At 36.8% G+C, this 23,289-nt stretch overlaps 1 protein-coding gene across 3 annotated transcripts in view; it reads left to right on the top strand.

Annotated features, from left to right (window-relative positions):
* The window catches only part of MLLT10 (MLLT10 histone lysine methyltransferase DOT1L cofactor), a 123,493-nt gene that overhangs the window by 73,167 nt on the left and 27,037 nt on the right, over positions 1–23,289 (top strand). For all 3 annotated transcript variants that reach the window (XM_063150129.1, XM_063150140.1, XM_063150148.1), the window contains one exon: positions 18,075–18,253. In XM_063150129.1, the coding sequence (XP_063006199.1) occupies positions 18,075–18,253 (179 nt within the window). The remainder of the gene's footprint in view (positions 1–18,074; positions 18,254–23,289) is intronic.

Here is a 23,289-nt window from a genome sequence, read left to right as displayed (position 1 = left end):
AGAAGGGCTGTAGAGAACAAGGATAAAGGTGATTAATCAGTTGTGTCTGAGTTTGCAGAGCTGAGCTGTGTTTAAAAATGTTTTAATGCATAAACAGCAAGCTAATGAGAAAGGCAGCTCCATATTCAGAGTGTGTCTGGTCTTTGAATACTGTGTATGGTTCTGCAGTTTGCTCTGTGCAAAGAAAAGAGCTACAAGAAGGGTTCAATGACTGGAAAAAGCACATTATTGGGGAATAGCTAAGGAGTGAGTTTATCAGACATGGATATCGTAGGAACTGAAAACTGGTACAATGATCCTTAACCTAACAAAGAAGTAAAACATTATCAAGTGAGAGAAAGTAATAGTTGAACAAATCTCAGTTTTGAAAATGTATTTTCTAGAAGATACAGTTTAGTCAAACATATTTATTTGATTTGCATGTGCAGGAGTTCTAGAAGTAAGAAGTCAATGCGCTTGCTAGGATTCTTGTTTGGTCCTTACCTATGAACCTAATTCTTTGCTGTATTTTCTCTTTGATTTTTAAATGAAAATGTAGCATGGTGCATCAGTTTAGCATATGACATGGTTTGTAACTGGGCAAATAATGCATTTCAAAATACAGTGGTTAGTAGTAAATTTTCAAGCAGCATGGGTCTGCTAGAATTACTTCCCAGCATGGTATGTTCTGTGCTTTTTTAGAGATTGAGAAGTTAAGTCATCTTTGCTGCTTGCTCTGAGGGTTCAGGGTGGTTTCTAAAAACATATGTTGGAAAAAATGTGCTTGGATGTAATAAATAAGAATTCCTTCATTAAGAAGGCTGTGGAAAAAATACTGAACAATGAAACTTCTAACAGAGATGTGTTTTAAAAACAGTCATGAAAAACTTCTGAATAATGATGGAGAACTGAACATTATGATACTTTAGGGGGAAAAAAAGGCTATTGTCATCACTGTGACACTCATTTCAAGAAGGGATAGAAGAATTGCATCACAATTAATTGAAATTACTCCATACATGTTGCAGGTAGCAAAGTACTATATTTATGGTGCTAATTTCCTCCTAAAATATGACTATGAATATGAAAGTTGAGAAGAGGCATATAATGATTGATATATTTAAAACATGCTTTTCAAAGAGTCTGAAGCTCTTTGATAGACTGAAATATTTTTGATTTAAAAATACTTTAATTTACAAAAATGTTTAGAAGCAGGATTGTAATTATTATGCAAAAATAAGTACTCTTCCTGGTCAAGATTTTTTTTTTTTGTAATTGTCTACTGGTAATTGCTGTTTTCTGGTTTCTTGGTTTTTAGTTTTGTTTGTTTTTTTGGGGGGGATTTTTTTTTTTAAAGTTAATAGAAAAGCACAGTATAGTGCTTAATTGGATGGGCTGCTGAAAACAAGAAGTGTTCAGCCTGTTCCACTCTTGAAGTCTCCAAGCTGCCTGACTTGCCATGGGAGCAGTGTTTGTGCATGAGATGCAAATCAGCTGCCCTGTGAATGCTGCAAGACCAGAAACTCTTGGAAAATCACTTTGAAACAAAACTTGATTTAAAACAAGGCAAAGTTTTCCTTTCTCATAAAATTGTAAAGTTTTTGGTTTTGAGTGAAAACAGATGGGAGTGCTTTCTGAAGGGAAAAAATAATGGCCCAGGGAAGGGAAGCTCTAATAACTGGGATAGAGCTTCCATGTCAAGCTGCTAAGGCCTGCTAATTTCAGAGAAGATCTTGGCAGCTGTGGAAATGACATAACTAGTTAATTGTTGTATGAGAATGTGTTTGTCAGGTTAAAATTAGAAAATAAAACTTTTAAGATTTTATCTTTAAACTAGATTCCCAAATTATGGTGAGTCTGGGCATTAGCTTCTGTTTAAATTTCAAAATATGTCATTATTTATTTCTTTATTATGCCCTGACAGTCAGCAGCAAATAGTATATTTAAATTACAAACTTGTAATACATTTCAGATGATAAAAAACCTACAACAAAGTAAAAAAGTCAATATGGGAAAGAGAATTGTAAAGTGTATTTTCTTGACTTCCCTTTTAGGTCTTTCATTTAATAACAAAATAAAGAAAATTTTGGTAGTTACTAATATTGGGAGAAAGACATAGTTCTAAACAGCTTAGCAAAAAGATGTAAATATTTCTAAACTGTTTGAAATACTGGTTTTATTCAAGCTTTGTGAGTCTTCTACCCAACTATTAATTAAATAAAAAATACAGGAAATTCTGCAGGTCTAGATTTTTGCCCATACAGAATTATTTGTGGAACTAACATCTAAATATGAACTCTTGGAAACATAATAAGTGTCTTTATGGTTACACTGACTGTTTATTAGTTGTATCTGTACTGGCAGAGAAGAAAATGGACTGGGAATGGCTTAAAGGCTACTTAAGTTTCTGTGCTTACTACTTTCCAAATTTAGCTATAAATCTGTTTTGTGTGGTAAGGGGAGGTTTTCAGAGAAGTTCATGACCTTTTTGTAAACTGCTTGCTTTTATATTACATTTGACTCATAAGCCTACAAAGTGCCTTGTATATATTTGGTGTTAGGTTTGAACTCCTGATAAAAACGAACTTACTTTGGGCTGGGTAATCTGCATAAACTGAGCTGCATGAACGAGATCTGGCTGACAGCTTTGCTACTGTTGTTGTCTGCATTGGGAAGAAAATAAATTGTCTGCTTTTCCAGTGGCTGATGGTCTTTGCAGATACATGGAGTAAAAGTATGTGGTGTTATCATTATTACATTTAAAAAAATAAGGGCAGAAAGAGAAAAGGTACTGAACTTTCCAGGTTTGTGCTTAGATTATGTTAGTTCCTTAACTCTTATTATAAAACTAAGAATTATAATTTTAAATTGAGCAGGGGAGTAAGGAGACACTGTGAAGCAGTTAAGATTTCTATCCTATCAGATGTCTTTGTTGAAAAACTTGATATTTGCTTTAGAGGTGTATCCCTTCTCTGAAGATCAAGGATATATTCCTTAATTCTATTGCTGCTTGGAAAATAAAGTGAGATACAAGATTTAGCTTACTTGTAGCTGTTTAGTTCCCAGAACCTCCTTTAAAATGGCTTAACTTAAAAAAAGGACTTTCAAAATGGTATCAGATTAAGAGGGTTTTTGTGTGTATACATGTATATGTATTTTAAAATGAAAATATTCATCTTCTTGAGTGTGAACATTTTTGAGCATCTGCAGTCAATTACTAGGGTATGGCATTCTTTGTAAGTCAAATGTGAGATAGCAATCAGTCTTTTAACTCCATAAAATCTGTTAAAGGTGACATGGGAACATTAAAAAGTGTGTGTGGGGGAGGGTAGAGAAGAGGCTTGACTATAAAAGGAGCAGTATGATTTTTTACCCTTCCTTGAAAATTGTACTTTTCAGATCTTACAGACTTTCAAGTCTTTCAGAAATCAAATATATCTGAAAAATAAGTGGTGTGTATGTGTTGATAGTTCTTGAAACTTTTTTGTCCTTCTGAAGACTGTCCAATTCATATGGTAAATTTTTATTGTTGTTGTTGTCAGTCAGAGGTGACAACACTGCAGTCAGGTTTTTAAAATCAGAAAGAAGCGTACTTAACATTTAAATTTTCCATTTATTTGATGTGAAGAGCTGCAGTACCAGAAGTTAAACTGACTGAAGCTTGTCTCAGGATTATATCTGGGGGAGAGGCTGTGATGTCTAGAGATGTTGTTGATTATCATAATAATTTCTGCAATTCCCTTGCAAAGTTTCAAAAGAAAAGAAAAAAAAATAGAAATCTAACATAATACAGTGGCATAAAACAGACTAGTTACCTTAAAATAATTGAGCTTTTCAGTGAAAGATGTTGCTCAGGGAGAAATCCATTAAGATGAGAATGGAGAGATTCATGTGACACTCATATAGGATGACACTCACATTCATATAGGAGCTATACTGCTTTTTAGAACAAATATAATAGGGCTAAGTGTCTGATTATCAAGTCCCTATGCTGCCTTCATATGTAAGTAATGTATTTTTTTCTCAGGCAGGTTATATGGGTGTGATAGCACCAAGCACAGCAGCTTTCTGAGGCTCCAGGTTGCCTGTGGTGCTGCAGCACATGCACCCCTGCAGTTCTGGCTCTGTAGGGGAGCCTGTGCAGCCAGGTGGGCCCTGGTGGCTCCGTGAGCATGAAGAAGTGTCCTTGGGGACAGTAGGTGACAGTGTGTCCCAGTGCCTTTGCACTGTGTGATGTTCTGGTACCGTACAAACAAATGTACAAACATGACTGAACCTGCATGGTCCCTGTGTACGTCTGAATGGGAGCTCATTGCTGATAAATATCCCCAGCATGATTAAAACACAGAAAATTGGCAGCAGTAAGCCAACAATGTATTTCCAGAAGGTTACTCAAATAAAACTGTCTTTCAGGAATATTAGGCATACCTGAAAAGCTGTTGTAGGAAATTGATATTCAGGTATGCCATATACACAAAGCTACTTCTTATCTGATCCTGAATGCAAAGCCACTTTTTGTCCATTTGAACCAAACTGGGATTTAACACCTAGTTTAGATGCAAACTCATTGCTTCATATTGCTCTTTATATACTTTTTATTCAGCTTTTAAATAGAAGTCTTCATCTTTCAGTGTCAGATTTGGTAGATATGTGAGAAGGCCATAAGTATAACAGGAAGGAAGCTGTTCATTTTGACAGTGATCTAGCTTGCTGTATGTGTTTTTGTGAGAGAGAATTTCCTACAGTGGTAGAAGGTTCAGAAAAGGGTCCCCACTTACCTAAGAAACAGGAAAAAAGGGAAAATTTTGGTCATTAAAAACGTGAGTGAGCATCTATGTTCTTTGGACCAGTATAGCTCTAGAAATCTGAGTCGAGCAGGGATTTGTGGAAGCTGGTAATGGAAGTGAAGAATATGAACATGCAACTGGCACTTCTGCATGAGTAATCCTGTTAGATCCTACATACTTGACTTGGTTTTATTTCTGTTTCCCATTGCTTATTTGTTTTGAACATCTGTGAAATAAGAATGAGTAGAGATATCAAGTAAGTAAAAAAAGAAACCTTAACAGAGCATCCTCCAGCAAACAAATAAAAAACCAAACACACCCCTCATTCCTCCAAATAAAAAAGTGGCTCATAAGCTGCCAATATAGTTAGCTTTCACATAAGAATGTCAAATGCAAGTTGTTGGAATTTGTTTTATTTGGGTTTTTTCACCTTTTTTTTTTCCTTAAAGCATGATAACTGTCATGGACAAATGCCTAATCTGATGGATCTAGGGCTTGGTTACAGCAAATAACATCCTTCCTAGGGACAAAGTCACTTTTTTCTGTTGTGGAAGAGTGGTAAGCTTAGAATGAAACTTAAGGTTTTTATGCATAACCAATTCCTTTAAAAACAAGTAATGAACAGCCAGAAGTGGTGGCTTGGATGTAAGTATTAATACTAAGTCATTTCAGAAATTGAAATGAATGAGCTGGAAGTATTAAAGTTTTTTCTGAGCAGAATTGATTTTAAAGAGGAATAATTGTAAGATTCTAAGTAAAGCAAACAACAACAAAACAACAGCTGCTGTAAGGATTGGATGAAAAGGGGAAAGATTTAGCCAGGACTGAAAGTGTGGGAGGCACCAGAGATGGCAAATTAACGAAAACAATGAGAAGTGAAGTCCAGATATTACAGCATATATATATATATATATATATATATACACATACACACACACACATATATATATAGTTACCATTCACTGTCCCTAGCCTTTCTCAACACCTTAGCATGTTGAATTTCAATTTGGCTGTACATTGTAGCAGAAAACTGGGTGACTGGGAGGGGAAAGACCTAGCTGCCAATAAAGGCAGTTACACAGGAACCAAGACAGTAGCTCTTTTTTCCTTCCAGAATAAAACACCTTTTTTCATCTGCCTTCTACTAATTTATGGAGTGTGGAAGGGAGTGCTGGTAGGGGAACAGTTCTCCTTCTGTTCTGTGGAGAGGCTTGGGGGGAGTCTAGAATTAGCTCCATCAGTCACAAGCAGGGCTGATCTAGTGTTGGCCCTTCCTTGTGTAATTGGATGAGGTCTGTGGTAGAACAGCTAGGGTTTTGTTAGCTCTTTAACTGCATCTCTTCCTCCTTTATCTATGAAGTGTTATCTTAGAGTAATAAATTTTGCATTGGGACATATCTAGTCTATTCTGCTTGGAAACTTTCTCATACCTCTTGAGTGATGTTTGGGAATGCATTGTATGTGATTGTGTGGATTAGTGGTGGCTCCTGTTTTGGTACAGTTTTAAAGAAACAAAAGCAAAAGGTATAGCTTTGGCAGTCAGGGCTGAGCTTGTTGGAATAAAATATAAAATAAAGAAGAGGAAAGAAAAAAACCCACCACCACCCTGTTTCCTTCCAAACCTACCCAATGGTTCCTTAAATTTGAAAGGGACTTTCTTTAGTGGTGAAAGCAATGATGGATCAAAATGGCTTCTATTTCTTGTGCACAAAAATTGAGCATAAACTGGAGAGAATGGATACAGTTATAATCAAATAAAGGCTGTGGAGAGTAGGTGTGGGTGAAATGATTCTGCACTTAAGAGTGGCAGACTGCAGTTGCATTGTGTCCTCTGCACCTGAGAAAGAATCTGTCTGTATAGTATAATGTGATTCCAGTCATATAATCTCTGTGCATTTTAGTAATTTTTTTCCTTGTAAATTATGAGTCTAGTTTGTATTTTGTTAGTTCTCTGAAAACTGTTAAGAAGGTTAATTAAGATTATCAGTTTTATTTATTTCAGATTAATGCACTTCTGTCAAATATCATACAGAATTTTGTACATTGTGTGTTTTTTCTGTACCACAAAATTTAAATCCCCAAACATTAGTATTTATGTTTTTTTAGAGAACAGACTTTGTAAATTGATGCTTTAATTAAGATATTCCAAATTTTGCAAGTATTTCCATTGATGTACCTTTGGCTAGTTATTCAATTTTAGTCAGTAGATAAAAGTAAAAGCTTTTAAATTTTTTAAAATTGCTTCTTAGTTTTGTAATCTTTGAGTATGAATGACAGACAGTTTAAGATGTCTTTGTTCATTCATTTTTTGAAATTATGATGTTCAGAGGGCCCTTCAGAAGAGTTAAAGACTGGCTTATGACATCAATGTTTAGTAGCTCCCAGTTGTGGCAAGGGTAAAAAGAGAAAAATAAAGCATTAAAGGTAGTTGCCCTGTTGGACCCCAAATAGTTACTGCAGTCAGATCCCAGAGGTTGATGCAGGTATAAAACTCCCCCATGGGAGTGTGACAGAGGTGTTCACCCCACTGTGGTCCATAAAATCATTTGATTACCAAGTCAAACCAGATGTGTAAACTGAGGGCTTTGTTCCATGGTAGTGTGAGAGAGTGAACGAGGAGACTGAAACTGAAATAATTCCGTAGCCATGGGGTGGTTATCCCAAGCAGGAATAAGCTGGTGGGTTCAGTGCAGGAGGGCTGGCCTCTGCAGCTGGGCCCTGCCGTGCTGTGGCCGCTGCATTGGAGACTTCAGTGCACGGCAGAGGGTGTGAGTGTGTTCTGGCACTTCAGGATCAGAGATCAACACCCTCTAAACACCCCAGCCCATGAAGGAAAGGAAGTTCATGTGAGCATCTCCTTTGGTGTGCCTCTGGTTGGATGTTCTTTCTGTGTATGTGAGTTGTTGTTGAACGGAGCTCGCTGAAGTCCAGGAGACACAACTGTTTCCTGCCAGACTTGATTGCTTGAGCTCATCTCCATCTAGCAGTGAAGCAAAACAGATGCCTTGTGATTAAAATTAGCAAGGCAACTTCCGTTTCAGTTTCTAAATTTGTTGCAGACAATGAAATTAAAATCAGTCTTTTCTTGGGGGGACTGATTGCCACTGGAGAGAATTTGAATTCTTATTTGTAATACTAGCTTTAGAATACAGCTAATTGGCATGTGCTGGAATGTTCTTATAATTGACATTTAATATCTAACCAACACTGATAAAAGAAATACAAGTAAAACATTATAGTGGATAGAAATAAATCCATTTTACAATTTGTGCTGCTGTAAATGATCAGAGCTCTAATACAAGAAAGATGTATTCAGGTATATTATTGTTCACTGAAATTCCTGTCTATACATACATTCTTTTGTGCGTCTGTTAAACATGATCTTAACATGAAGCCCTTTTTCTCCTAACTCAAAAGCTTTCGTGAAGTTGATGAATGCCATACATAATGGTAAGTTATATTAGAATCTTTTTCAGAGGTTCATTTATCACAAAGGGTAGCCTTTTGTGGAAAAGCCTGATTGAAGGTCTGCATATTCTATGGATTGGGTGAAATACAGGTCTGCAGTGCGTCAATTGTTCAGTACTTGAGTGAAAACTTTGTAGATTGTCTGCAGGAGCCTGATAGGTCAATAGTTCCTCAGTTCTCTTTTTATGATCTTTTTGTATGTGTGAAGTAAAATGATAACAGTTTTATTCCAGTTCTGAGATTCTTTTCTTTAATTTTGTGAATAGTGTTTTCTAGTCCTTCTTCTGTGCTCCATTCATAGGTGTGTTATAGTGATGTCTACCTCAGGCATTCTCCCACTTCCCTTCCTGACTACTTAAATTACTACAAGTAATGCATGTGAAGGTAGCCTTGTTGTGTCCATTCTTTGTTCTGACAGCCTGATGCTGCTCATTTGTGTCACTGATAACAGAACTATCAATTTCAGAGGGAGCAATATTGAATCTTTAATGTATCTAATGGCTGTTTCCTTTTAGTATTCAGCACTGGCTTTTTACCCCTGTTTCTGTATTCACTCATAGCCAGTGGAAATGAAATATCTTATTAAATCAGAACTTGGTTTACTTTTTCAAGGCTGTTGTTAGTTTGTAGGAAACAATCCTAGCTGTATTCACAAGTTACTGGAAGTTTTAAAACTCTCTCATGAGGCTAATTTTGAAGATTATAAAGTTTATTTCTCAGTGTGATATTTAATTGATGTCAGGTGGTCTATTAATAAAAATTGGAAATTTTTATCCATTTTTCCCAGCCTCAAATAGAAGTTTTCTTACTGCTGTGCACATATGTTAGGAGAGCAGTGCTGTGTGCATTGCTAATTGTATTGACTTGAAATTCAGTGAATGCAAAAGAGTTTACATGTTTGAAACTTTGCATGGTCAAGTTTTTTACATTTTAAGGTGGTAGTCATTACGGTTTTATAGAACTTTTGCTTTTTTGCACCAGTCAGGCTGATGTCTAGAGTGGTGGGGTGTCTTAAATAATAAAATTTTTAATATTACATTAACTTTATGTTTCATAGTCTATGTGTGGTGAGAAATATTGAAATTTCTCTAGATTTGCTTTGCTTTAGTAAAATAGGTTTAGCTTTTTTTCCTTTTGATATAGGGTTTCCCTCTCACTCTCCCAGGTATACAATGCTCTGAACCAGCTTTGAGATGAAGGAAAGCAAGCTCACCATTTTTCTGAACAAAAATAAAACACCTGAAGGGTATCTGACAAAGTGTGCTGAATTTGGACTTGGTGAGTTTCTGCTGTTTTATAAGCAGAGCCTTTTTGCTGTTTAATGTTGAAGAGGTATAGATTGGCAAGAGGGTGCAGAACAGAAATCGATGGAATGCCATTTGTGACTTCTTTCCACATTGCACTTTTTGTTTTTTAAACTAGTGGCACAGATAGTTGGAAGGGCATATATTGCCAGGCAATAGTAATGCTTTATATAACTTACAGTTGTGGAACAGCATAATGGTGGCTACATGTTTGTTTTAGAATGGTGTTTGGACAGGATTTATTATCTAATTACCTTATTGTGGGGTGGTGGTGATGTTTCGTGTTACCTTCTGAGGTTAAGTTGGTTACTTTTCTCCCCCAGTATTGCCTTTCCTTCCCCCCCTCCCCCCATCCTGGTATTGTAGGGCTCTTGTTTTGTCAGAAGCATGTATCTGGATGGAATCAGTGAGGGTAGGTAGAAATTCAGATAATATGAACAGCAAGAAGAGATCTTGTCATGTGTGTTTATATAGGATGAAAAGAAAGTATTAAAACTTGAGATAAATATTTGAATAAAGGAAGATCATTTACTCCAACAGCATATTCAGATTATGTGTCAGGTAATGCTGAGGATTGTAAATGTCACTGTCAATAAGAGTTTTGTTGGAGTCTGTGTGAGGAGCTTGTTTTTTCATTGCACTGAGTTTAAGCTGGCTGCAATTGGCAACAAAGTACCAAAAAGAAAACTTGCGAATTTTAGTTTGAGTGGAAACAAATATAAGTTTGGAGCAGAGAGGTTTATTATGAGTGGTTTTGTTATAAAGTGGCCAAACCCTGTCAGTTGAAAGTTGGTGCTGACACACTCTGAAGGAGGAAAGATAATAGCTAAAATATTGAACCAGTCTCAGAGAATCTAGTCCTAAAGAAGAGGACTAGAAAATGGAGCTATGAAAGCTGTTCCATTAAGGTGCCTGCCTCAATAGAAAGGAGTCAAGGCACTTGAAGGCAGACAGTGGCACACTGCAGTTTTGCCAGTAAGAGACATGGTATACTCAGTGCTGTGTTTTGCAGTTGTATAGTCAGCTTCTTATATCTTTGCTTTTTTCAAACCTTTTTCTAAAAACCACAAAATTTGCAGCTGAGAGATGTAAAGTTGTCACTGCTATTCACTGTGTGGTAGCAATGTGCTTTGTCCTCCCAAGTCACTCTGGATCTTACAGTCAAACTGTTTTGATTTGACCTTGCAGTCTCGTCTCTTCCTCTATGAGCCTGCTGCTGAAAAGGAGCAGGAGGGATGCACATACATATCTATACATGCATATATACACATGTAGGGCATACATATCTCTTGGCAGTTTTAGTGCATACATTAAAAAAAGACTAGCAGAAGCAGTGACATGATTATTTTACATTAGAAATAGCTGTAAATGGTAATGTTTGCTTGTTGCCTTTCTGTGGTAACTTCAGTTCTTGCTTGTTCTGTCTTATTTCATACTCCTGTTGCTATTTTTAGGTCTTTGTTATTGATTGTTCTGTCTTATGCTGATTTTTGAGTTGCAGTGAGGATAGTCATAATACAGAACAGACATCCATTGTGACAGTCTCAGTGCTGTGATTGTTTTTAGAAGACAACATGTTTCCAAAGAAACTTCAGTTCTGTAGCCTTGGCTTTTCCATCAATGCAGGCAAAATTCAGTATTTATGGTATGATTTTTTTAACAAGATAACCTAAACTACACAGAATCTGTATTGAATTGAGTGTGAATTGAAATTTTTTGAATGTAGCCCAAATTGGGCAGAATTTTTCAGTGTTGATAAAAAGTCATCTGCCTATATTGAGGCATGGATATATTATTGCTCAGCTAAACCATCTAAATTGATAAAAACAAAGAACAAGAGAAGGGTGAATTAAAAAGACTGAAGTAGTTCTGTTACGCACATTTCAGAGTACTGAGTAGTTATTGTTTGGTTGTCAGATACTGCAGTCATAAGTGTAACTATCTGACCATGAGGTTCTGGAATACCGCTGGAAAGCTGTAACTGTTGCTCATGACAGCTATTTGTAGGTCTTCAGAAATCTGGGAAAAAGCTATCCCATCACCCCCCTGCCCCCTCCCTTCAAAAACACCAGCCTCAGATCACTGGAATCCAAAAGGGAGAAACTCCCATAAAGGACTGGATTATGTTCACAGTGAAGAGCAATCTGGTACTTCCAGTGACTCCCCTTCCAGCACCAAGGTAGATTGCTGTCAGAATGGTTTGAGAGATCTGTTTTCAGAGATGTTAAGCAAACACAGTAAATGTTTCTGAAATCATTAAGAAATGTACATCACAAGTCATGCTCCTATTCATGAATACTCATAAGTGAGCCTAAAACTGCTTTGCTTTTAGTTTGCTGTATTTAAGTAACTGAGGCTTGTATTGGTTCACTGTTACAAAAGTGAGCATTTAAAACTTTTAAACCTTAAAAAGTTAAGGTCTTTATCAATTGTTCTTACCTATCTGTTCAACTTCTTCTTTTACAAAGATCTTTCTGTGCTGTGGTACATTTGAAGTACAGGTCTTTTTGTGGTTATGAGCATATGTGTCTGAGATATGATCAAGGAGCTCTTTATCTTAGTATTGTATTCTAGAAGAGTACTTGAAAACTTTTTGACTCATGGTGGAACAAGCATGAAGTTCATTGCATGTCCTATTTCATAATGCTGAGTTAATTGTGAAATGTAAACAGGCAGTTATAAAGCATTTCAAAGATTATTGTGAGAAGTCAGAACATCTGGAGGAAACAAGTGAAAGGTGTTTTATCCCTGTGTCGGCCATCTTCCAAACTGTTACACCACAGTTTAACTGAGGTGTAACTTTGCCATGATATATGTTATGAAAAGCTTCAGCTGTTCAGAAGGCATTGGAAGATATTCATTGGGGCAAGGCTGGAAGCATATTTAAAGCTAGTAATTACAAAGACCATTCCTCACACTCAAAATTCATACATTATAGATTTCTAGAGGCTGGGAGAGCATTTGAGGAAAGTATTACTACACCTTGCCCTTTTTTTGTACTTTTCCTTGTATGGCTGTTCACTGTCAGAGATGGATATAGTGAGCTAGAAGAACAGTCCAGTTCTCCCTGTCTCCCTAGTCTAGCATGTCATCTGTCTCCTCGTGTCACACTCAGACCTTTTCTCTCAGAGAGAACGTTTATCTTGGGTGGACTATGAAAAATGTGGGTTTGAGCCCTTCTGCAGTGGAGGGCTGCAGTGTAAGACCTGTATCAGCTTGGATTAATTCCAGGTGGGAACATGACTGCTGACAGGAGTGGCCATCAATGGACGTGGAATCAAGTGTAAAATACCATTGTTCACTCTAGCAGGTGGGACTAGCTGAACACAGCTGACAATATGGGTAGCACATGGATTGGTTCTGATCCTTCACCCCACCCTGTTGAACATATTTCTGATTGATTATAGGTAATTGTACAATCAGGGGTTTGACCATAGGGATGGGAGTAGACAGTGGAGAGTACCTGAATATCTTTTGCTGGCTGAGCTGCCAAGGATTTGGGGTTAATTGTAATGGGGTTTGATAGCAAACTTCAGGTCTTTGCTGTAAATGTAGCTTATACGATCATGGATTCACCATATATATGTGTCATATTGCTGTGCTGGATTGTGTTCCTCAGTTATGTCAAGGTTCTTGTCAAGTATTTTGGTCTTTGACTATAAATCCACTCTACAGAGTATTCTCAAAGGGAGCAATTGTGGCAGTTTGCCTTCTGTCAATAGGTATGAAACTGTTTCAAAACAGTTAGAAAACCAGTTTTTGAAAACATGTACACTTGTACTTTGTATCTTCCCTCCACACCTCCAGCAGTGTGCATTCTTTGGGTATTTTGAGTCTGTGGGTTTTTTTAACTTCTGCCTCAGTTCTGGAGAGTACTCAGAATGCCTTTTGTGAAAGGAAGCCATTGGCTGTTGATCTGGGACAGGCTGCTGTGCCTCCATCAAAAAAGGATGCCCAGTCACTGAAGGGAAGGGAAGTGTAGCTTGTTTTCTAGCTGCAGATCAGTAACTTTGATTTCTGTGCACCTCTAGAACTGTTACTGCAGAGTCTTGTAGCAACCTATCTGAAAGTGAACTCTGCCACTCCCTCATCACCTGCAGGAAAGCAGTGTGATTATTTGGTACTTAGATTTCAGATTTCTTCATGAAGGCAACAGATTGGCCTAGCCTCCAAGATCATTATCTCATAAATTTAAGTGAATATTGTTTCTGCCTTGGCAGTAGAAGTGTAACTTTCTTCTCCTTTGAGAACTGTAAAAAATTACCCATTTTTGTTTGCTTCTGTTTTCCATTAAATTCACTTCAGTTTGTGATCATGTTACAAAATAACATAGTGGGGTACTTCTTCCACTGTTAACATTGTACTGGAACAGAACATGTTCTTTCTTGTGTAATGGAACTTAATCAGATTTTTGTACATGCTTAGTTGCTAATGAATGGACTGCTTCATGCAAAGACACTTTTTCATTTTGCACTGTATAGGAAGTTGCCTTGAGTTTAGGGGAGACTTTTTGAGATTACCACACAAAATGAAGGTACTGAAAACGTGTGTATAGCTTCAGTTTGTGTAATGAAGTTCTTATAACTCAAAATTTCCTTTTATTTCTGTGATTTCAGCTATGAGTTCCCTTGAGGTTGTTGTCCAACCCTATGCCCACCTGTCCTCCCCCCAAGCAGGAAGGTTTTGTAGTTCTTTGCAATTTCTGTGGGCCTGCAAGTTTACATTTGAAAAATAATGGCCTATTTGGCCATATTCTTCTTATTCCTGAAGTTTTCACAAAATGCTAAGATGAGCCACCTATGACAGATATCTTAGCTAACTTCTGCTTTTCAGAATTATTGTAATAGTTTCAAAGTTTTGACCTACAAAAGAAAATACAGCTTTAGGGAGACCATTTTATGAGCTTCCTAAGGAGCAGTCTCGATGTTGTCTCTCTTGGTTTCAAGCTTTAAGTCTGTTGTCCAGTTTACAGAAAAAAAGTCTAAAACATGTATGTTCCTGTAATAGGAATGGATGGTGAATGGGACAAAAGTAACCAAATACTGCCTGTTTTTTCTCTCTTGCTGAACTTGGCAGTCACCAGCATAAAGAAGGGAATGTCTGAGAGCTGGATAATGGAGGGGGGGGCTGTAGTACTAGAAAATAAGAAGTGAGGATTTCATAGCTAGATACTGAAATTGTGGTGGGGAAACTTAGTGTATTGATGTCATCTGAGAGATGCAACATTGTGGAAATCCAGGATTTACTCAGTTTTGTTAACTCCTCTGTTCATGGAACTATTTACTTTTGAGATTTTGAATAAAATCACTAAAATTGTTCTGTGTGCTACCTGGTATATATTGCTAGTTTTGATTTGAGGCTATTTTGCTTTTCACTATTCTTGAAGTGCTTTTGTATCCTCTGATACTGAGTTTTTTATTGATGGTGCATAAAAAATGCATATTTTTCAGTCTGTATTATCTGATGTGTTCCCTCCTCTGTGGTGCTACCTTTCTGTGCTAAATAGGCAGTTATTTGTTGGCCAGAAATACTTTTTTTTTTTCAGTTGCCTTTTTGTTAAGCCTTTTGAGCCAGCAGTGTAGGCTTCATGTGCATTTTACCTGTTAGAACCTGCAGTCCGTGTTCTGCAGCTGTGTTACTGGTGTGACACACAGAGAGACTTCACCTGAACACTGTGAGGTGTCCATTTCCACCTGGAGCTGAGGAGCTGTGTTCTGGTTAATGCTCAAGATGGTATGTGACCATGCTGTTCATGCTGCTGGCAAATTACACAATGCCATCCATCACCAGTTACAGCTCTTTGGCTTTTCAGTAATATGGGAAGGACTTCAAGGTGGTTTGTTTGTTTTAAACATGAATGTAGTTTACAGAGATTTGCTCAGGTTTTTGTTATCATTCCTTCCTGATCCAGAAAGTGATTTATCTCTCCCCAAACCCCAAAGGACAACTTAATATGTTAGAGACATTTCAAATGTGTATTGTCTTGGCTTTCTAATATCATATACACATAGTTTTTATACAGGTATTTTGGAAACGGTGTGAAAATCAATGATTTATTTCAATGTTCATCTTACAGATCTTATTTGAATGCTGCATGGAGTAGTATCTTGGTTGCATGACTAGTTTTAGAAGGTGCATGTCCTTTATGTGTTAAGTAAGGGATTGCTAAATGGAAATACTTATCCCAAAAAGAGTGTGCTGATAGGTCATATTTGTCTTGTATGTTGCAACAGCAACAAATAGTGCTTTTAGTATTACTACAACAGCTGGCAACAAATATTAGCTTACCTCATTCCACTGGCAAACTAGTTTGCTGCTTTTCTTTTGAAATATTCTTTTGCCTGTGATTTCATAACTATCTGCTTGTATTCCTGAATTTTATTTTTAAGAGGAAGAATAAACCTTATTATTAAAATAGAAGCAGCAGAAGCACTGCAGTTATTACATATGTAAGACTTTTAAAAATTAAGACTTAAAAAAAATTATAATAGCGTTAAAATTTTGGAGTTGTTTTCCCTTTCTGGCAAAATATCCTTAATTTTTAGTACTTGTCTCTCACCAAAAATTTTGTTTTCTCCTCTCATTGCTGTTCATGTTTTATGAGAGTGATAGTGTTTGTGGTGATGAGCTCTTATGGTTTACTCAAAGGTGCTGTGATATTTCATTATTTTTAAATTTTATGGTTTCTTAAGCCTGATAATTCATGAAAATCTTGTATTTTCAGGAAGGTTTGTATATTTAATTGTTTTACTGCATTCAAGAAACAAAGGGTTAAATCTCATTTTTTTTATTAGTTTGAAATTACTGATTAAAAGCAAATTGAAAAATCATTTGAGGACCTGGGTTATATTTCAGTTTGTGTGATTGTAGTTATGTCACATTTAAGAGTAGACTCAGTAGCAAGGCTGTTTGTTAATCATGGCCATTTTGGTGGTGTGTAGGGATGAATTAGAGCAGGATCCATAAAATGTGCTGTTTAGTTAGATGATGCAGCTAGAGCTGGAAAAGGATCATAGCAAAGGGAACACTTCAAGGATCTCCACTGCTGATAAGGCTGGATCTGTAGGCTTTGGGGATGGTGACCACAAAAAGCCTAGGAGATGGGAGGTGTGCTAAATAGAAAAAGACACAAAGGTCAGTAGGAAAGTAGAGCAGGTATGGAGTTTCTCTATGATAAAGAGTCTGGGGAGAAGATAAGTCACAAACCTTGGTGAGGCAGGAAAGAAGTGTTGTCGCGATGTGTCTTCAGGTGCTTTTTCGTATCTTCTTTCTCTAGTGGGTCTGGCTGATTTTCTCTTCCATTTTTCTTGACAGTTAATAGAGTCAGGGAGTTTGAGATGCATCAGTGTTTGCATATTATGTGTGGGTTTGGATGATGTTAGCCTCCCTTGACTGCCTGTGCTCAGAGGGATATCTGGGTGGCGAGTGGTGTTTTAACATTGCGTATCTTCTTATTGTCACTGCCTTCTTCAAATCATTATTTGTATGAGTGACAAACTAGCTCCACCCTTTGCCTTCTAACTGGCATTTCAGTTCTGTTGCTTTTTTTGATCTAACCATGTTCATTCTACTTCTGTTTACTCCCTGTGGCACTCTTCCTCTAACTGCAGTTCAGTGCTACCATGCTTGATATTCCTTGGCCAGCTGACAGCTCACTTATCTAATGCACGTGGAGCCTAACGGTTTCATAGACAGGTACTACTTCTTGTCCTGGGCTTCTGGTCAGTAGGGTTTTTTTTCCCAACCTCTATAATGAACTTTACCCTGCATGTAGATGAACAGAAGTAATGGCTTCACAGAGGGGTGTGAACTCTTCCTATTTAAATTGCTAACTTACAACTCTGACTAATTTTAACGTGTTTAGTCGTTTATTTGTTGGCTGTTCTAGCAGAAATGTTAGTCGAGCATTCGTATAGATCATGGATGGAATTACAGTTCGTGAATAAATGAAATACCACCAGTTCTATTGGCAAATCTGAGTACCTTGTCCTCAGACTTGCTGTCAATATTTTTCTGAAAAAGCACAAGCAATCCTTAGTTGCCAAAATTACAGTTTTGAACAAATGTATGTTGTTTAGTAACATTTACTTTAAAGTTAAAAAGTATTTTTTCCATTTGTATGGTGTGTGTACAGTTATATAGCATAATACTTCATTCTTTTGTTAACAGTAATACATTGAAAGAACAAACTCTGATAGCAGACTCAGTTGAAGGCAGGCATTTTAGCAAAAAATTCTGCCACTGTTAATATTTGAGCAGTTTGTAACACACACAAATATTTGATTTATCACATATGTTTTACAAAAAACTTAAAAGTGAATCAATCTGTGTTCCCTGAACTGTAGAATGTTAAATGATGAGAGCACTTTTATTAATCAGCATGGTTAGAATTTCTACACAGGAGATTTCTGCATTACGTATTAAGTGATCTTGTTTGTCTTGATTAATTTTCTACTGCATATTTACATGGTTACTAGTAAACAGAGGGAGGGGGAGAGAGAGAGATGCATGTAATCGTTTTTGTAATTTTTTTCAGGTATTTTTAGCAGCAATGATGTAGCAGTATCATTTCCAAATGCAGTATCTGGCTCAGGATCTAGCACTCCCGTTTCCAGCTCTCATTTACCTCAGCAGGCTTCAGGCCACTTGCAGCAAGTGGGAGCTCTATCACCTTCAACTGCGCCTTCTATAACTACTGTTGTTGCTGCAACTCAGGTAAACCATCACAAGAGTTTAAGATAGAAAACCATGTTACTGACCTGCTTAATTTCCATGTTAAAAGAAACAGTAATTTATTTGGAAAATAGGTTAATAAACATTATATGTGTTATGAAATGTTGTAGTGGCTGGAAGTTCCCCATAGTATCACATAGTCTCAATTTGTAGAGCACATAGATTTTTTTAAATGTAGTCTGAGGAAGTGCTTATTAATAATAACAACTATATTATGACTAGTAGCATAAATGCTGGTTGCAGTTCATCAGTGTTCTAACCAATGTTTAATCAGAACATAAGAAAGGATTTTGATAAGTAAAATATGTAGAGTTTTCAGTTTTCTATGCAAAAATGATGGTATCAGTTAAAGAGTGCTTTGTTTGGAAGATTTAACAAATTTAACAGCTAGGCTAGCCCTGGCAAAGAGATGGCCAAGGCTGACATCTTGGTAACAAATGAATTTTGACATATATGTTATAATTTTGTATTTGAAAAGTCATGCAAATGAAGATCAGTAGTTCATGTTTGATGGTGAAGGAATAATGGAGGCATGGGAGAAGTGCAGAGCGATGGCATAGTTGAAGTAATGAACCAGAAAAAATACCTTTAGGATAGTTTTTTGTATGAATTTAAGTTGGACAAGATTACATTTATCAAGCTAAGAGAATATGAAGTTATAGTTGCAGAAAATCACCATGATTACTGTTGAAGTACAAAGGAATACTACAATATACATAGTGATTTTATACTCCTTGTTTCTTGCATTTTTCATTTCCTGATGGGGATCTCTCTTAGAATGAATGTATCAAATATATATATTTTTGTGTACTTATAAGCAATGAACTTGTAATTTATCTACAGTGATCTAAGATAGTGGGTATAAACATGAAAAAATCAAGCTTAGTGTGTGTATGTGTGCACAAACAGGTGTTTATAAGTGTATGGATAGCAAAAATGCTATGTGAAGAACAAAACAGATTACATTGCAATATATCAAATAGCAATTTGTTCTTATAGGTGGCAGTTCCTATTTTTACAGAATTCTTCTGGACTGGTTTTCTAAAAAAATAGAGTGGTTTCACCCAAAATTGAGTGGTATCTCTTTTGCACAAATTGATAGAAACTACTTTAAAGAAATTAATTAAAAATTTGGTACTTTAGGAAGTTCTCCTTTTTTTTTAATTTCCAAAGATCATTGCACACTGTAACTCACTGACAACACTTAAATTGAACAGTTTGGAGTTTGGGGGAGGGATTGTGTCATAGTTTAAAAAAAAACCCAAGTAAGTCAATGGTCAGTTTTCACAGAGGAGAGGTTTGCCATCAGAGTCTTGGGAAGACTCAGCCTTTTGTACAGCTCGATGTATTCAGAAATGGTCTGGGGAAAGGAGGAGGAGGAGCACACACCAAGTTTGCTGATTATGCTGGGTTATGCAGTGGGCCATTATGAAGATCAGCTGTCACAAATTGCTGAAAGACCTCACCAGCCTGTGTTGACAAGGTGGTAAGAGGGCAAATAAAATCAATGTTAAAGGGAAAGGACAGTTTCTATTCAAAGCAGATATGGTACATGCCAAAAGAGGTACAAGAAGAGCCATGGCAGTGAACAATGGCAAAGAACAGCTTTATAAGGAGTGAGTAAATAGTGAGGGACTCGTGGCCTCAAAAAGAGACCCTGAGATGGGATACGACAAAGGTCTGTAAAATCAACTGACATGGAGAAGTTAAATAAGCAAGGGCTGTGCACCACCACTTCTGTTTGTTAACCTCTGTCAGAAGAAAAACAGATTGAAAAAGCAATTGGACAAAACCTGTATTTTATGAGTCAGGAAGAGGAAGACCATAGTATTTTTTCTGCTCATATTGTCACAGAAAGAGAGGTATACCCTAGAAGATGGACCTCCTCTTACTGTTTAGCTGAACTAGAGAGCCCTCCATAGGTTAACTGCTTAAAATTCCTGTCCTTCCTTCGCCTTTGTTTCTTGTGAGTTGCCTTGGGGGCTTTTTTCTTTTTCATCCCCAAAGAAGCAAAGGAATTGTGTGTCTTGCCTCACTACCAAACTTGTTTTCAAGTGGTCATAGATTTACTTGTCAAGATCTTATTCACAGGTACTACCATTTAAAGAGTCTTGGGTTTGAGATACACAGGGAGATGGAAATAGTGAGTTTTGGTTGACAGCTGTAAAGGTGAACTCCTGTATTTGAATTAACAAAGTCCTCCACTGCTTCAGTGAGCCTGCTTTCAGTGCATAACGTCCACACTACCTTGGAGAGATCCAGTCAGGAGACCCTAGTTTTGCCATGCAGTTGTTCTTCACTTGAAGGAACCCTTTTTTTTTTTTTTCTTTTTTTTTTTTTTTTATTAATCTTCCCCTACCCCTCATCCCCTTCCCATTTAGCATAAATGACTGATTAAATGTCAAGGGTTAGGGTTTACCTACTTAGTTCTGCAAAGTTCCATCAGAGTGCTGTCTGCTTGCTGGGCTCTTGTGGATATATTCTCATTGTTTGTCCAGCTCTTGACCATGGAAGTCTTCAAATAAGAGTGTGCTGGCATGTTTCTTGTGTAGTGTTCTGATGAAAAGAAAACCATCATCCGAGGTTATAAGCTAAGGTAAGCTTGTACCTCTGTAGCAGGTAAAAAGTAATAGTTTAAAAGTTAGGTTTTACTGAAACTATTAGTCTAGGGAGCAAGTTATGACCAAATCTTGTCTACTCATTTATTCAGTTATGTTAACAGATGGGCTCTTGGAATAGTACTAAAGCTTGGAATAGCCTCAAATATGTGCTACTAAGGTGCATCCTGTAAGATTTCAGCTGTTTTTTTAGATCTCTGTTGGACATTTGTAATTATGATTTTGGGGATATCATAAATTTGTCAATTTTGGAAGGAATTTTTTACATGTCTCTTTTTTTAAAGGATGTTAAGAAATTCTAAAGAGAAGGTCATTGGAAAAAATATGTTCCCATAGAACATTTTTATCACGTCCATTGTCCCTTCCAAAGATCCTTTGGCTTTACTTCCATTAGAAGCAGTACAAAAGCCCCCAGAATTTTCTTTAGCATTCATATAAATGAAGGAATGGAGGTGGTTATCCTCCTTTGTCTGATCCAGCTTCTAGGGGGAGATAAGGCTTATTTTCTTAGGTAGATTTGGAGTTACTTGTTAACGACAGAGGAATGTGAAAGCTAAGGAATCCTGAGGTCTTTTCTGAATGTAGGGCATGTGATGTTTCAGGTCCATCTGCCCTGTAGTTTTTATTTTCTCATTTTCTGAATTAATCTAGTCCCTAATTTTGGATCTCTGTATTCCCCTGCTCATTCTCCAAATTACTAGTCTATACTATTTTTACCTTCCTTTTTTAGTGTTTTTTTTTCCTTGTCATAGTTTAAGTCTGCTCATCATTTTGCATGCTATCAAGGGAACTTTCTTGTCCTTTTTATGTTATATTCTGGCACTCATGGGAAAATAAATGAAAAGACAGGAAATAGGAACTCTATTATTAGTTTTTGTTCCTTTCAACAGAGAAGTTAGGAACAGTTTTGGGAGCAATCTTACTTATACCTTCCACAAAAGGAGTGGAATTTTGAAGGATCTTAATAGTACATCTTAAACAAGTAGATGTTCCTTTGCTGAAAACTCAAGTTGAGAGGGGTTTTTGCAAGTCTGCAGGAGGGGGGTTTGGGCATTTTCATGGGACGATAAAATGCACCTACCTGATTGATACTGCTTCCATGTTTACAGTTGTAAGCTCAAATTATGGGTGCTGCATTCTTAAATTTGGGATGGCCAAGGAAGATACTCCTTTGGCCACTTTTGTTTCCCATTCTTGTTCAGAGAAACACCCTGTTTCCTGCTGGTTTAGATTTGTGGTTCTTTAAAAATGTAATATGCAGCACAAAGTAAACGTGAGGAAGGAAAGAAGGAAATTTTCAGCTTAAGCATCTGGAGTCTGCTAGAGTTGGGCAGACCTGCAGTATTTTAAGGGATGGTTCTGGGCCATCCTGCCTGTGGATACTCTAGAAAATGGCTGGTCTATCAGCTGTCAGTGTTTAATCAAATTTTCTTTGGGGAGTAGAAAAAATACATGGAGAAGAAAGCCAAGCTGCCCTGAGTTCTAGGACTTTAGCGTGTCACAGATGTGACCTGCATTAGGTGGTTGGCTGCTTGAGTTTCCTGCTCTGCTCCCAAAGATGCACATCTCAACCATATGTAAGCTAAGAGTTGGTGTAATACTTCTGTAGTCACCTTTAGATCAGAACATCTTAAAACTGGAGACTTTGACACAACATCAACAAACTAATTTAAGCAATAATCCTTTTTTTGCAGTGCAAAGTAACTTAGTGTAATTATATTAAACTGCATTAGATATGTAATCAGATGATTTTTAGAACTTAAGAAGAACTTTACTCTCTTTACATATTTTTCAGGACATCTTTTGAAGTCTGTTCCTTAACATAGAAATCATTGAGATACTGAATGCCATAAGAGCTCTTAGGAAGTCCAGAGTGCAGATAGTAAAGATTTCTGCTCCATATTTGGTGGGTGCCTTGTTGGGAAACCTCTCACCTCTTAGTAGGTAGTCATTAAGGTAAAGCATAGACAGCAATTATGACAATATGTTAATATATTCCAAAATTTCTCCAAAACAAGTAAGTTAGTTCATTTCTTAAGTTCAGTTTATACATTGTCATACAGTGTGTTGTTAATTTGGGGAGGGGGTGTTGTTTGTTGGAGGTTTGGGGGTTTTTTGGGTGTTTCAGGTTTTTTTTTGTTTGTTTTGTTTCATTTATATTACCTTTAATATGTGTGATAATTAAAAAGAGACTAATAAAACATCTGGAGATAATGATGTTGCATGGTTTAAGCAGCATGCTTCCAGAAAAAGGAAATTAGATCCTTACTGTGGTACTAGACTTCTCTAATCAATAGAAATGCTGGATACATGAAAACCAATTAACATATTTTATGTTCCTGTCAAAACACTTGATGCTAAAGTCTCTTTTGAAAGAGGCTCCTACCTTACTAGGTCAAA

Source organism: Melospiza melodia, chromosome 1, assembly GCF_035770615.1.
Source record: "Melospiza melodia melodia isolate bMelMel2 chromosome 1, bMelMel2.pri, whole genome shotgun sequence".
Lineage (NCBI taxonomy): Eukaryota > Metazoa > Chordata > Aves > Passeriformes > Passerellidae > Melospiza > Melospiza melodia.
The sequence above is the reverse complement of the archived record's forward strand: the minus strand, read 5'-3'. Positions and strand labels throughout refer to the sequence as shown.